Below are 13,083 nucleotides of genomic sequence, written 5' to 3' on the forward strand. Positions count from 1 at the left end.
GGGAAATAGATCTTGGGGAGAAGGGAATTAATTTATTTTGGAGTTTGATGTTCCTATGGGATCTCCTGGTGGAGATGTTTCATAGAAAGTTGGCTTTAAGGGTCTGAAGCTCAGGATGTGTCAGTTATGCCACATCAATTCTGAAGGAACCTTGTATGATGGGCCTTTCAGGAGAGTACAGTTAGAAATATGGTAGTTTCATTTTAAAAATTTATTTAATTTAATATTATTTTATTTTTTCCATCACCATTTATACCCTGTATGCCTCTTTCCATCCCCGCCCTCCCGCAGTCACCACACTGTTGCCCATGTTTTCTTTCTTTTAGGAATACGGTAATTTTCAAACTCATTTGTCCTCTACCCATCCCAACTTCTCTAGGCTATGGATTCTCCAATTTAAGCATCTCATGAAATAAATGTCCCAGTCAAATGACCCACCAGACACTTCATCAGAGTTGTAATTAGTTTATTACCTTTTTGGTCTCTCCAGAGAGCACATCATTTTTATTTTGAAAAACAACCAGCATATTTGTCTTACATAATATGCAAAGAAAATACCTAGATTTTAAAATTTCTTCCTTTGCTCATCCATGTGTAGAATTTATACAAGTTATTTTATAAACACTAAAAACAATGTAAGAAACATATACATCTAAGAATTCTACTTTGTATAGTCTTGCATTAAATAATACTGTTTCCACATACATTTTCAGACATTTCTAGTTTGTGTAGTTTGTTATATATGTACATCTACACACACACACACACACACACACACACACACACACACACACATAGGAGCATACAACCACCAGAAGAATCTGAGCCCCTTTGAAGGATGGCAGTAGAAGCCCAAGGAGTGAAGATCTTTCTTTAAAAAGCATATTGAATTATGATTTCGATTGCATTCTTCTTAGTTATTTGAGATTCTAAGACCTTTGGTAACCCAGAGGCAGAAAGATCCCTTAATAACATTTAAAAGGTATGAAAGGTGAAGAAAGCAGGGCTAGGATTTGGCACATTCACTAAGAACATAGCACCTAAGCATAGCTTATAATATAGTACCAGCGCAGAGTTACTACTGAACAGCTCAGGATGATGAACCATCCACCTCCCTGCAGGAATAATAGCAGCTAATTTGGTGACTGGTTTGTCACCTTTTAGGAGAACTGCAATCCAGGGACAAATTGGGCTTGACGTATACTGTATGTAAGGAACTGATGGTCCATCCTTAACAGTAATGCAGTGATTATGCTTCTCTCTGTGTTTGAGATCTTTTAGACCTGTAAGAAAAGAAAGAAGGTGTAAAAGTTTGACACTCTTAACTCTGGCTTCAATCTGTGTTCTACTTGAAACTTACTGATTTCATAGATAACCCCAAGTCCTCAGGTGAAGTGTGTGGTGAGCTTTCCTGCTGCTACATAATCACTGTGGATTTCAGGTGTTCCTTTTTAAGGCCAGGAAAGGCTTGGGGGAAGTTTGGCAGCTTTGCTTGGATAGTTATAGCTCTGCCTCAAGGTTGAAGTGCCTTGACACTTTTAGACAGGTAGTCAGGGTAACTTTTGATACCACAGAGATGGCACCTTGGTATATAAATAACTGGAGGTAGAGGAGAGGGCATGATGATAACACACTTTCAAGCCAAGGATCCCACCGAAAAGCTCAATGCAAATATTTCTAACTTCCCAGGATTTGAAATTTCTTAAAGGACAGTTATGCTGCAAGCAACAGCAAACCTACCTTTTCTTGTTAATTGCTTTCAGTATATTCTTGATGATCTTAGACTCTGGATTCAGACATATTTTCTCCCCGTTCCTTTTCATTGTGGCACTATGGAAGTAAATAGGAGTGAAAATATATAAAATATGTTGGGCCAATAAACAGATGGAATATACAGTTTTTAAGATATTTAAGTTTCACTCTACATGTTCCCCTTTGCTATATAGAAGTGTTAGAATCATCACAAACCCTTTACTGCTTTTGTGATCAATAAATATTTTTATGTGATTACAGCCAGGGAAATTATCATCAGGGATATTCTACTCACATGATCTCAACACGTGGACAAGATGGACTTGCAGGGATCATTTCAAGTTTTTCTAAGGACCTTGGATTAACAGGCTGATTACTAATCTTGATGCAGCTACAGCGTGTAGTTCTGTTGAGAGGTATTCCTGCAGAAAAAGAGACAGGTACAGCAGGGAGGTTAGCACAGTTTTCATCTTAGGCATCTGATGTGGTGCTTAGCAGAAACTATAATCCCCTGTCATCACATAGTCAACCTGAGAAGGGGTTATTCCATTATAAAACAGCTCTGAATGATTAATTAGTTAATTATCTGAAAGAATGTAATTGCAACTTATTGATTTTAAGATCATATCATTGAGCATAGTTCATATGATTAATGAAGCTAACTAAGGGGGTATCTGTGTCATTTTCTTTCTCCTCATTCCTTCACATTTTCTATCCTTTCTTTCCCCTTCCCCTTTTGCTCCCACCTCCTCCTCCTTTCATTTATTCCACTTTTTTCTCTGATTATTAACTCTGTGACCAGAGGGAATCTCGGTTCATTTACCCTTCATTCATAGGCAGGCTGTAAAACTGCAAATACACTATTTCTATGTTTGTAGAATTTACACCTAGTTCTATTTCTGACTTTATTTTAAATATCCCTTGGTGTTCCTTACCTTGAGTTTCACTCAGAGTCAGAAGGATGAGGCAGAAAATGAGAACAGCTCTTTGGTTCATGGTGCTGTGACTGGAGGTTCCTCTGCAGTAGGCTCAGAATGTCTGTGCAGTTGAGGAATGTCTCAGAAAACACGGGGCTAGGATGCAGTATTTATTTGTAAAGGCACATTTCCTCTCTAACTCTGATTGGATAACATTACTGCTGACTCAGCTAAACCTGCCTTCTGTTCCTTGGGGAAGTCCCATGTTAAAGAATTGAAGGTTTATTTATATTGGCTTCTGAGTTATGGAATTTCCCTCCATCCCCTCTTTTCCATGAAAGCGAGTTAGGTTTCACTTTCCAAATCATGAACTATTTCTTGAAAAACAGAACTTCATTGAATGTAGAAGTAATTTTTAAATGGATCTTTGATTTTCATCTTGAACCTCCTGAAAAATAAAAATGTCAACTTAATCCTCAAGTCAAAGGCCTGAATATAGTTTTAAGATGAATATGTCTTAACATGATTTTTTTTGGTGTTTTTTTTCTTTTTCTTTTTTCGTATGGCATAGGTATCAATCAACATTACTAACTCCATTTTAACAGACAGGCTAAGTGAAGATGGGAGAATTTAAATTTACATAATTTGCTACCAAGTGGCAGAGCCACAACTAGAACTGGAGTCTCCTGATCTAGTCCCATTTTTACACCTGGAATGTGAAGATGTAAAAAACTTGGTCTTTGTTCTATGACAGTGATTTTCAACGGGTGTGCCACAAGCATTTTTAAAACACGCAATACCTGACTATTTAGTCAGGAGCGCTGACCTCTTTTTCCTTAGCTTTTCAAATTAAAAAATGACAACCTGCCCAGCCAGGGTGGCTCAGTGGTTGTATTGACCTGTGAACCAGGAGGTCACCATTTGATTCCCGGTCAGGGCATATGCCCGGGTTGGGGGGCTTGATCCCCAGTGGGGGGTGTGCAGGAGGCAGCCAACCAATGATTCTCTCTCATCATTGATATTTCCTTTTTTTTTTTTTTTTTTATGGGGGATGGTTGATCTTGAGCCTGCAGGGGGCAAGCTGGTTCCAGACTTCTCCAAGTCCACATTTCTTTGCCTCCAATTCTTATGTGTCCAAAGACAGGAAACCACAGACATTCCTTTGTAGGAGTGTTTAATATTGTGTTTTGAGTCCATCTTAATTTGTAGTTATAAGGCATGATTAGAAATATCTTATATTTATTCACTGAAATACACTTATATGTATTTCAGAGATATCATTTACTTTCTCATTTTATTCCTATAATAACCCTGTAAGAAGTTATCTTCATTTTATATATGGAAGAATAATTTTAGAGGTTAGATAATTGTGTTAAGTCATACAAAGGTTGCCATCTGTTTATTCTAACTGTTTTTTTCTCAACATTTATTTTAAACTTCTATAATTACTTTCAAAGGCTAAGTGATTTTTAAAAAATGACTCTAATCAACTTTTAAAAATTCCTCAGTAATAGCAATTTTTCATCTTTTGTAGGTAAATCTAATTTTTGGAGATAGTAAGTTAGCCAGGCATTGCTCTATGATAAAATATATAAAGAAATAGGTTTGGTCTTCTTGAAGAAGGTTAAAGATATGAAACTTGCAAGTGTCAATGAATTCCAGAAATGTTTTGGCCATTCATAACATCATTAAAATAAATGAATAGCCTCTAACATAACTTATTTTGATGGAAAACAATACTCATTTGGATAATTGATTTCTGATGTGTTAGTAAAAAAATTTCATGTATTACAGCCAATCCTTGAATAAAAACATCATAACATTAAGAATGGAGTAAGAAAAGGATTCATAGCTACAATAGGATTGTTGCAAAAACAAAGGATGCTTTTTGAAGAAAGAGGGGAATATGCCCTAGCAATTTGACTTAGTGGATAGAGCATTGGCCTGCAGACTGAAGGGTCCCAGGTTGGATTCTGGTCAAAGGCATATGCCCAGATTATGGGCTTCCTCCCCACTGGGGAGCGTGCAGGTGGCAGCTGATAAATGATTCTCTCTCATCATTGATGTTTCTCTCTCCCTCTCTCCCTCTCCCTTCCTCTCTGAAATCAATAAAAATATATTTAAAAATAAAAGGGGCATTAGTAGAGACGGACCTTGGGAACAGCTCTAAGAAGACTGTCAAGTGCAAAGCAAAGGGGGAAAAGTATTAACCATTAAACTGATAACAGTGACAACTGAAATTAGCACTATTCCCACTGGATGACAGATCAGGGCAAAACTTTGTGTCTTATCTTAGCATTAGTACTTGTCTGATTATTCACTGCAGATAATATCAGCAGGAAGCAGGTGATACCAATATAGTAAAATTTGTTGGGCCTGATAGCGATGTTCAGCAGTATCCAAGTCTGGTTGTGTTCTTTGCAAGGGATTGGTAACAGGAGATGCAAGATGAAACACTGTTCCAAATGCAGGCATTACTCTACAGGGAAATCTGATGCAGGTGATACTTGGAACCTCAGAAAATATCTGGGAGGTCTTTTCATAGTTAGCTAGGCCGAAACAATGTAGAGCTAGGCCAGGGAAAGGCAATGCTTAGGCTAATGTAGGATTAGGCTAGTGTATCTGTCATGTTCTGGCCCAAAACTTGGTGAAGAGGCCAAGATAAAAGCCCATGTCTGCAAACTGGGCACACATAAGACTTGGAACCTCAAATGCAGGAACTCTGTCATCAGAACAGTGAATGAATTATTGCTTAGGGCAGGCAGAAATTGCTGGACTGCTGAATTCCAGGTCAGTTTGTTCCAGGGATTGGAACAAAACTAAGCTTTTAAATGGGTAAATCAGTGAACTTAGCTGTGGGAAACTAAAAAGACAAAAGGAAAGGAAATGAGTCAGTGACTAATACAACCCAGAAGATTTTCACCCAGCAAAGAGGCTTTCTTCTGATGAGGGAAAAGCTTATAAGAAACAGTGACATGGACAAGCCATTCCAGTAGCTGCTTGTGCAGAATAAAAGTTGGACTATGAGTAAAAATGCCAAAAATATTCAGAGAAATGTCTGACCTCATGGATGAAAGAGGCTCTGAACAGTTCAACATTGAACAATAAAATAGATACATGGTGATAATTTTGCTTTTCTTAGTATCTAAGTTCTCAGTTAAGATGTCTGTATAAGCAAAGAGGAAAGTTGAGGCTAAGTGGACTAAATGTCTGTTATTAATGAGAAAATTTTTTTAGTTAGTTGATTTTTATTAAACACTAGAGGCCTGGTGCATGACATTAGTGTTGGCCTGCGCCCTTTAGCAGTCTGGGAGCCCTCGGGGGATGTGCCTAAGCCGCAGTCAGACATCCTTAGGGCTGCCATGGAGGCGGGAGAGGCTCCATGATAATTGTGTTAAGTCATACAAAGGGAATCAGGGAATCAGGGCATATGCCCTGACCTACCCACTGCTGCTTTGCTCCCCAGCCGTCGGCCCGGCTTGTGGATGAGCAGTGCTCCTCCTGTGGGAGCGCACTGACCATCAGGGGGCAGCGCCTGTGTTGAGCATCTGCCCCCTGGTGGTCAGTGCGCATCATAGTGACTGGTCATTCTGCCAGTTGTTCTGCCCTTCGGTCAATTTGCATATTAGGCTTTTATTATATAGGATATAATTATCTTTCAAATAAGACTTAAAAGATACAATTATACTATTTTTTCTATTACCCATGTGGTTCTCTGTACTGATGATCTAGGCTTATTTTTTCTCTCTCATTTTAAAAAAATATATATTTTATTGATTTTTTTTACAGAGAAGAAGAGGGATAGAGAGTTAGAAACATCAGTCAGCTGCCTCCTGCCCACCCCCTACTGGGGATGTGCCCACAACCAAGGTACATGCCCTTGACTAGAAACCTGAGACCTTTCAGTCCGCAAGCCGACGCTCTATCCCAGCCGTGGGCAAACTACGGCCCGCGGGCCGGATCTGGCCCGTTTGAAATGAATAAAACTAAAAAAAAAAAAAAAAGACCGTATCCTTTTATGTAATGATGTTTACTTTGAATTTATATCAGTTCACACAAACACTCCATCCATGCTTTTGTTCCGGCCCTCCGGTCCAGTTTAAGAACCCATTGTGGCCCTCGAGTCAAAAAGTTTGCCCACCCCTGCTCTATCCACTGAGCCAAACTGGTTAGGGCTCTCTCATTTTTTAAAAAATTTATTGTTGAAAGTATAGATGTCTGCTTTGTCATCCTTTTGTTAAGTTGTATGAGTGCCTTATATATTTTCTAAATTAACCCCTTATCAGATGTTCATTGGCAAATATGTTCTCCCACGTAGTTGGCTCTCTTTTTATTTTGTTGGTGGTTTCTTTTGCTGTTCAGAAGCATTTTATTTTGATGTAGTCCCATTTGTTTATTTTCTCCTTATTTTCCTTTGTCCTAGGATATGTATCAGTAGACATATTGCTTTTGACAAGTTTCTTAGTATTCAGTGATCTGAGTCTAGTTTTGAAAGGAAATAGAAGTTAAGGAAGTATTCCATCTTAGTTTCAGTTTCCAATGCCATAATTAAGCTTTTAATTATGCCATCAGTCCAAAAGAAAAAGTCTGCTCCGGCAGACTTCTTATAGACCCAGAAAAAAAAAATGCTTTCCGAGAAACTAATGTGCTTAGAAGAAATTTCCTAAAAAGCAGTAGGAGGAATTCAGTGATTTCTGTAGACTGGGAATCCCCTCAGCTAATATACAATAATACTCCTTAGAAAGTATGGGAGAGGAGGGCAAAGCTTTCCCTTTCATAGTTTTCACTGAGCTCCCACAAGATTCCCTAAGCTCACAATGCCTATAATACTGGTTACATACTTTTGAATTAACCCTTCATAGCCAGCCCGAGCAAAATCCAAAGTGGAGATGGGCCCTTACAGTTGTCATTCTTGGCAGAGCTGAGATTAGCTTCTGATTTTAGACCATGCAATGCTTTGTTTTCCTTACACTTTAGGGGATGATGAAATGGGTTGGGAATCTAGAGATATAGTATACTAGAGGCCCAGTGCACAAAATTCATGCATGGGTAGGATCCCTACCGACTGCTGGCTGCTGGCTGGGGTCTTCATTCTGTGCCCCCCCGGTGGTCAGTGCACATCATAGCAAGCGATTGAACTCCCAGTTGGTCAAACTCCCGAGGGACACTTTGCATATTAGGCTTTTATATATATAGATCTGTCTCTTACTTGCTCTGTGATTTTGGGCATATTTTTTGGCCTGTTTATGCTTCAATTTTTTTTTCTTTGCAAATGTGCATCATGAAGCCTAACCCATCCACCTGCCAGGTTGATCTAAAGATGACAGGAAATTAAAAGTATGTTTAAGCTCTAGCCGGTTTGGCTCAGTGGATAGAGCATTGACCTGCAGACTGACGGGTCCCGGGTTCAGTTCTGGTCAAGGACACATGCCTGAGTTGCAGGCTCGATCCCCAGTGGCGGGGCGTGCAGGAGACAGCCAATCAATGATTCTCTCTCACCATTGATGTTTCTATCTCTCCCTCTCCCTTCCTCTCTGAAATCAATAAAAAACTATTTTAAAAAAATGTGTTTTAACAAGTCTAAATGAATTTTCCATTAGCTAACATTTCACAAATATAGCCAGCTTTCTGATCAAGTGTCAGTTAATTTTCTAGGTGCAACAAATAATATTTTCATTCTAGATGATGCAGTTATTCATGTAGTAAGATGTATCTCTTATTTTATAGCAGTCACTAGCTAAGGCATGACTCTCAGAACTGTGGGTTGAATCATGCAGCATTTACTCTTAAAATGTTTTTAATTAAAAACAATTTTTTTAATTACAGTGGAATCTAAAGAACAAAACAAACAAATAAAATAGAAATAGACTCATAGATACAGAAAACAGACTGATGGTTGCCAGAGGTAAGTGATTGGGAATCTGGGTGAAAAAGGTTATGGGATTAAGAAGTACAAATTGGTCCCTGGCTGGGTGGCTCAGTTGGTTAGAGCATCATCCTTTACACCAAAGGATTTTGGGTTCAATCCCCTGTTGGGGAGCATATGGGAAGCAACTGATCAGTGTTTCCCTCTCACATTGATGTTTCTCTCTCCCTTTCTCTCTCTAAAGTCAATAAAATAAAATAAAAACATATCCTTAGGTGAGGATTAAAAAAAAAGAAGTACAAATTAGTAGTTACAAAATAGTCATGAGGATGTAAAATACAACATAGGGAATATAGTCAATAATATTGTAATTACTATGTTTGGTGCCAGGTGGGTACTTGAAATATCAGTGGGACCACTTTGTAAAGTGTATAATTGTCTAACCACTATGCTGTACATCTGAAACTAATACAAAATAATATTGAATGCAGCATTCACTCTTAGGAAAGGACTTATTTAAGTAACCTGGCTTATCCTATATAATAAAAGCCTAGTTGGCATCACATCCTCGCACAACGCCCTTGTGCGACGTCATCACTAGATGGCCATCACAAGATGGCCACGTGCACAGCAGAGGTGGGGCCTGGCAGCTGCTCCACGGGGTGAGGCCTGGGGTCCCGTGGCTCTGTGTGGCATGGAGGAGGCTGGTCCTGGCATCTCCACAGCCTTGCGCGGAGGAGGCAGGTCCCGGCCGAGGAGGCGGGTCGTGGCAGGGGAGGACAGTTGTGGGCCATCAGGCCAGCAGGGGAGGGCAGTTGGGGGCAATCAGGCCGGAAGGGGAGCAGTTAGGGGGTGATCAGGCTGGCAGGCAGAAGCGGTTAGGGGCAATCAGGCATGCGAGCGGTTAGGAGCCAGCAGTCCCAGATTGTGAGAGGGATGTCTGGCTGCTGGGTTAGGCCTGATCCCCAAAGGGGTCCCAGAATGGAGAAGGTGCAGGCTGGGTTGAGGGACACCCCCTCCTCTGTGCATGAATTTTGTGCACCAGGCCTCTAGTCTACAATAAATCAAATTAGACTGTGAATTTATAAAACAAGACAAGGATACCTATTTTTTACTTCTTTCCATTGTACTGTAGGTTGTAGAGGGAAAAATAAAACAAAAAGAGGAAATTAAAGCCATAAGAATTGGAAAGAAAGAAAATTTTGCAGAAAAGGTTGCATCAAAAACCCAAAAGAATTTACTAAGTTTTAGAAATAATAGCAGAATTTATCAAAGTGGAACGATAGAAGGTTAATGTATTACACTTTCTACTCAGTAACAAATATAAATTATCTTTACAATAGCAATGACAAATACTTAACAATGTAAATACTTAGGAATAAAAGTAACAAAAGGCAGGCAAGGCTTGTTCACAGAAAATGTAGATTAATTTTTCTAAACTAATGTCAAGTAAAATAATGTTCAGATTAAATACAGAATGATAACCCTTTGATAAAACTCAGAAAGGTAAATATTTTGTTTAGGTATGTATATGTAAATAAAACTATTTTTAAGAAGCAAGGGAGTGATGGTTGCACAACAGTGTGAATGCACTTAATGCCACTGAACTGTACACTTAAAAATGGCTAAGATAGGTCCTGCAGGGTAGCTAAGTTGGTTAGAATGTTGTCCTAATATGCCTAGGTTGCAAGTTTGATCCCTAATCAGGACACATACAAGAATCAACCAATGAATGCACAAATAAGTGGAACAACAAATTAATTTGTTCTCTCTCTTTCTCTCCTTCCCTCCCATCCTCCCTCCCTCCCTCCTCTCTTTCTAAAATCAATAAATAAAAAAGTATTTTAGATAGTAAGATGTTAGGTTATGTGTATTTTACAAAAGCAAGGAAATAATAAACACAGAATTTAGGATAACAATTATCTTGGGGTTGGAGGATCAATGAAATGGGATAGGGAAGGAACATAGCTATATCTTAGATTACTGTTAATGTTCCAGTTCTTGATTTTTTTGGGTGGTGAGTTCATGGGTCTTCATTATATTACAAATATACAAATATATGCATGAATGTATCAGAGATTACAGTCTATATATCACCAACTAAAATAATGATTAACTCAAATCTGTACACCTGACGTCCATTAAAAATTAATTTACCATAAAATCCTCACTTCTGAGAAATTGTAAGTTTTAGTTTCCTGTTTTCTCCTTGGAGAAGTGCCAAAGAAATGTGGCATAATTATGCCTCTACTTTTCTGAGTCAGTTTTTATTTTATTTTATTTATTTATTTATTTATTATTATTTTTTTTTTTTTAGTTTTTATTTTAATAAGAAATATTGGATGTTTCCAAAATCTCTGTTAAATTGTAGCAATATTTTGGCTTAACAGAGTGATTGGTAAGTTTAAATCAGCCTACTCTTCAGAGAGGGTCACTGAGTTGTTAATCCAGAGATCAAATAACTGAAAGGAGAAAGAGATGGGAAGATTATGGTCAGTAAATTAAATTGAATAGATGAGGTGGTAGGAGATAAAGCCAGAAGATAGGCAGAGAAGAGGGAAGAAGGTGGGAATTGGTTTCCTTTCCTACACACACACACACACACACACACACACACACACACACACACACATTCTCTCTCTCTCTCTCTCTCTCTCTCTCTCTCTTTTAATTTTATTTTATTGTTTAAAGTATTACAAATAGTAGTACATATGACTCCTTTTTTTCCCCATTGACCTTCCCCCCCGGCCTCACCTACCCCCCAGCACATGTCCTCACTGCTCCAGTTCTGCAGGGAATCAGTGCTTCTCCCTGAGTCAGGTGGACTCAGGGGGGTGGGGTGGGCAGCCTGGGAACCTTCCAGAAAGAGTCTCCGTGGCCCCAGAAGGAGGCAGGTAGGGCAGGCAGAGGGGTCTCCTGTGCCATCCCCGAGGCACACGGAGGAGGCGTCTCTGTCCCATCTGAACCTGCACCCAGACGCCTCAGTCTCGGGGGACAGGAGGGAGGGGGAAGAAGTGTCACCCTTGGAGAATTGCTGTTCTATAATTTAATATAGTGTAATCTGTGCACAGTCAATCCTTTCATACTTGTTACATACTGAACACTTAAGACTACTACAAAGCACATGAATGATATTTAGTGGTTATATTTATTGGAACCCTTAATGCAAAATAAAAAAGAACAGTAATAACAAAAGAAATTAGTGAAAAAAATTATGTAAAGTCTATAGTAACTCACCTCAGGCTATTTCCTATATCCTACCAGTTTACTGAGCTGTAGCAAGCAACTATATCTGCATTCCTAGTGCCAGGATTTCCAGGAAGTGTAGTTATTTTTCTGTGGTACTTAAGTGAAACTATAGTTGCAGTGTACATAATGATGTCAGTCTCTAATAAAGTTTGCAAACAAGGCAAGGAGAAACTACTAACATTGCCTTGACACTCCCCACCCACAATCTATCTCCCAATAATCCAAAAGTTGTGTGTGTGAGTGTACTATTAATAATCCACAGAATGATTTGACTGCATCATAAATATATTTGTTGGTTCTGGAAATCTTTAAGAAACAGATACTATCCTCTTCCTTTGGTGCCTCAGGCCTCGGCTGCGGCCCTGGTTTCAACTTGCGCTAAGGGTCTGGCACTGGTGGCTGCAGGCATGGGTCTGCAGGCGCGCACTGCCTCTGCCCTGGGAGCCACTGAAAAATTTTTAAAAAGTGAAAAAAAAGAAACAGATACTGAAGTGGTATATTAATTTTTTATGGATATATTAAATATATTAAGTACCATACTCATCAGCCAAAAGTAATTAAATATTTTAGTCTTTCCTTTTTTTCTTTTTGTTTTTTTTCTCTTTATTTTATTTTTATAATATATAAATCTATTACCAGATTGTAGGTACAAAATAATTAGCCATTTACATGCAATAAACATTAATATTTCAAGAAAAAAAAGATTTTAAATATAATATTATCAAAACTATACTAACATAGTATAATATCACAAAAGTTGTAGGTGATATTAAAAAACTGAAAATAACAGGATTACATCTATTATATTCTAAAACTAGTGGCCCAGTGCATGAAATTCGTGCATGGGGAGGGGGGTGTCCCTCAGCCCAGCATGTACTCTCTCCAATTGGGGGCCCCTTGGGGGATGTCCGACTACTGGTTTAGGCCTGATCCCTGCGGGAACGGGCAGTCGGACATCTCATTCGCAATCTGGGACTGCTGGCTTCTAACCGCTCACCTGCCTACCTGCCTGATTGCCCCTAACCACTCTGCCTGCCTGCTTGATTGCCCCTAACCCCCCTGCCTGCTTGCCTGATCACCCCTAACCTCTCTGCTTGCCTGCATGATCACCCCTAACTGCCTCTGCCTGCCTGCCTGATTGCCCCTAACCACCTCTGCCAGCTGCCCTCCCCTGCAGGCCTGATCTCACCCCCAGCTGCCCTCCCCTGCAGGCCTGATCGCCCCTAACTGCCTCTGCCTTGGCCCCCACCACCATGGCTTTGTCTAGAAGGAAGTTGGACATCTGGAAGATGGCCGGTT

The 13,083-nt window shown here is 39.4% G+C and overlaps 1 protein-coding gene across 1 annotated transcript; it reads right to left on the reverse strand.

Annotated features, from left to right (window-relative positions):
* Window positions 1-474: 474 nt before the first annotated feature.
* CXCL10 (chemokine (C-X-C motif) ligand 10) lies at window positions 475-2,824 on the reverse strand. The gene is made up of 4 exons (XM_005856651.2): window positions 2,688-2,824; window positions 2,048-2,174; window positions 1,741-1,830; window positions 475-1,283 (listed from the first exon to the last, which is right to left on the reverse strand). The coding sequence occupies exons 1-4, from the start codon at window positions 2,746-2,748 to the stop codon at window positions 1,250-1,252; spliced, it is 312 nt and encodes a 103-aa protein (XP_005856713.1). The 5' UTR covers window positions 2,749-2,824; the 3' UTR covers window positions 475-1,249.
* Between the last annotated feature and the right edge of the window lie 10,259 nt (window positions 2,825-13,083).

This window comes from Myotis brandtii, unplaced genomic scaffold (assembly GCF_000412655.1).
Source record: "Myotis brandtii unplaced genomic scaffold, ASM41265v1 scaffold1038, whole genome shotgun sequence".
Lineage (NCBI taxonomy): Eukaryota > Metazoa > Chordata > Mammalia > Chiroptera > Vespertilionidae > Myotis > Myotis brandtii.

Excerpts from the sequence above, each read along its gene's own strand:
- CXCL10 (XM_005856651.2), bottom strand. The coding sequence starts at position 2,748 with ATGAACCAAAGAGCTGTTCTCATTTTCTGCCTCATCCTTCTGACTCTG. Across the intron at positions 1,831-2,047 it reads TGTCCACGTGTTGAGATCAT|TGCCACAATGAAAAGGAACG; the intron begins GTGAGTAGAATA and ends TTACTTCCATAG. Across the intron at positions 1,284-1,740 it reads AAAGCAATTAACAAGAAAAG|GTCTAAAAGATCTCAAACAC; the intron begins GTAGGTTTGCTG and ends CTTTTCTTACAG.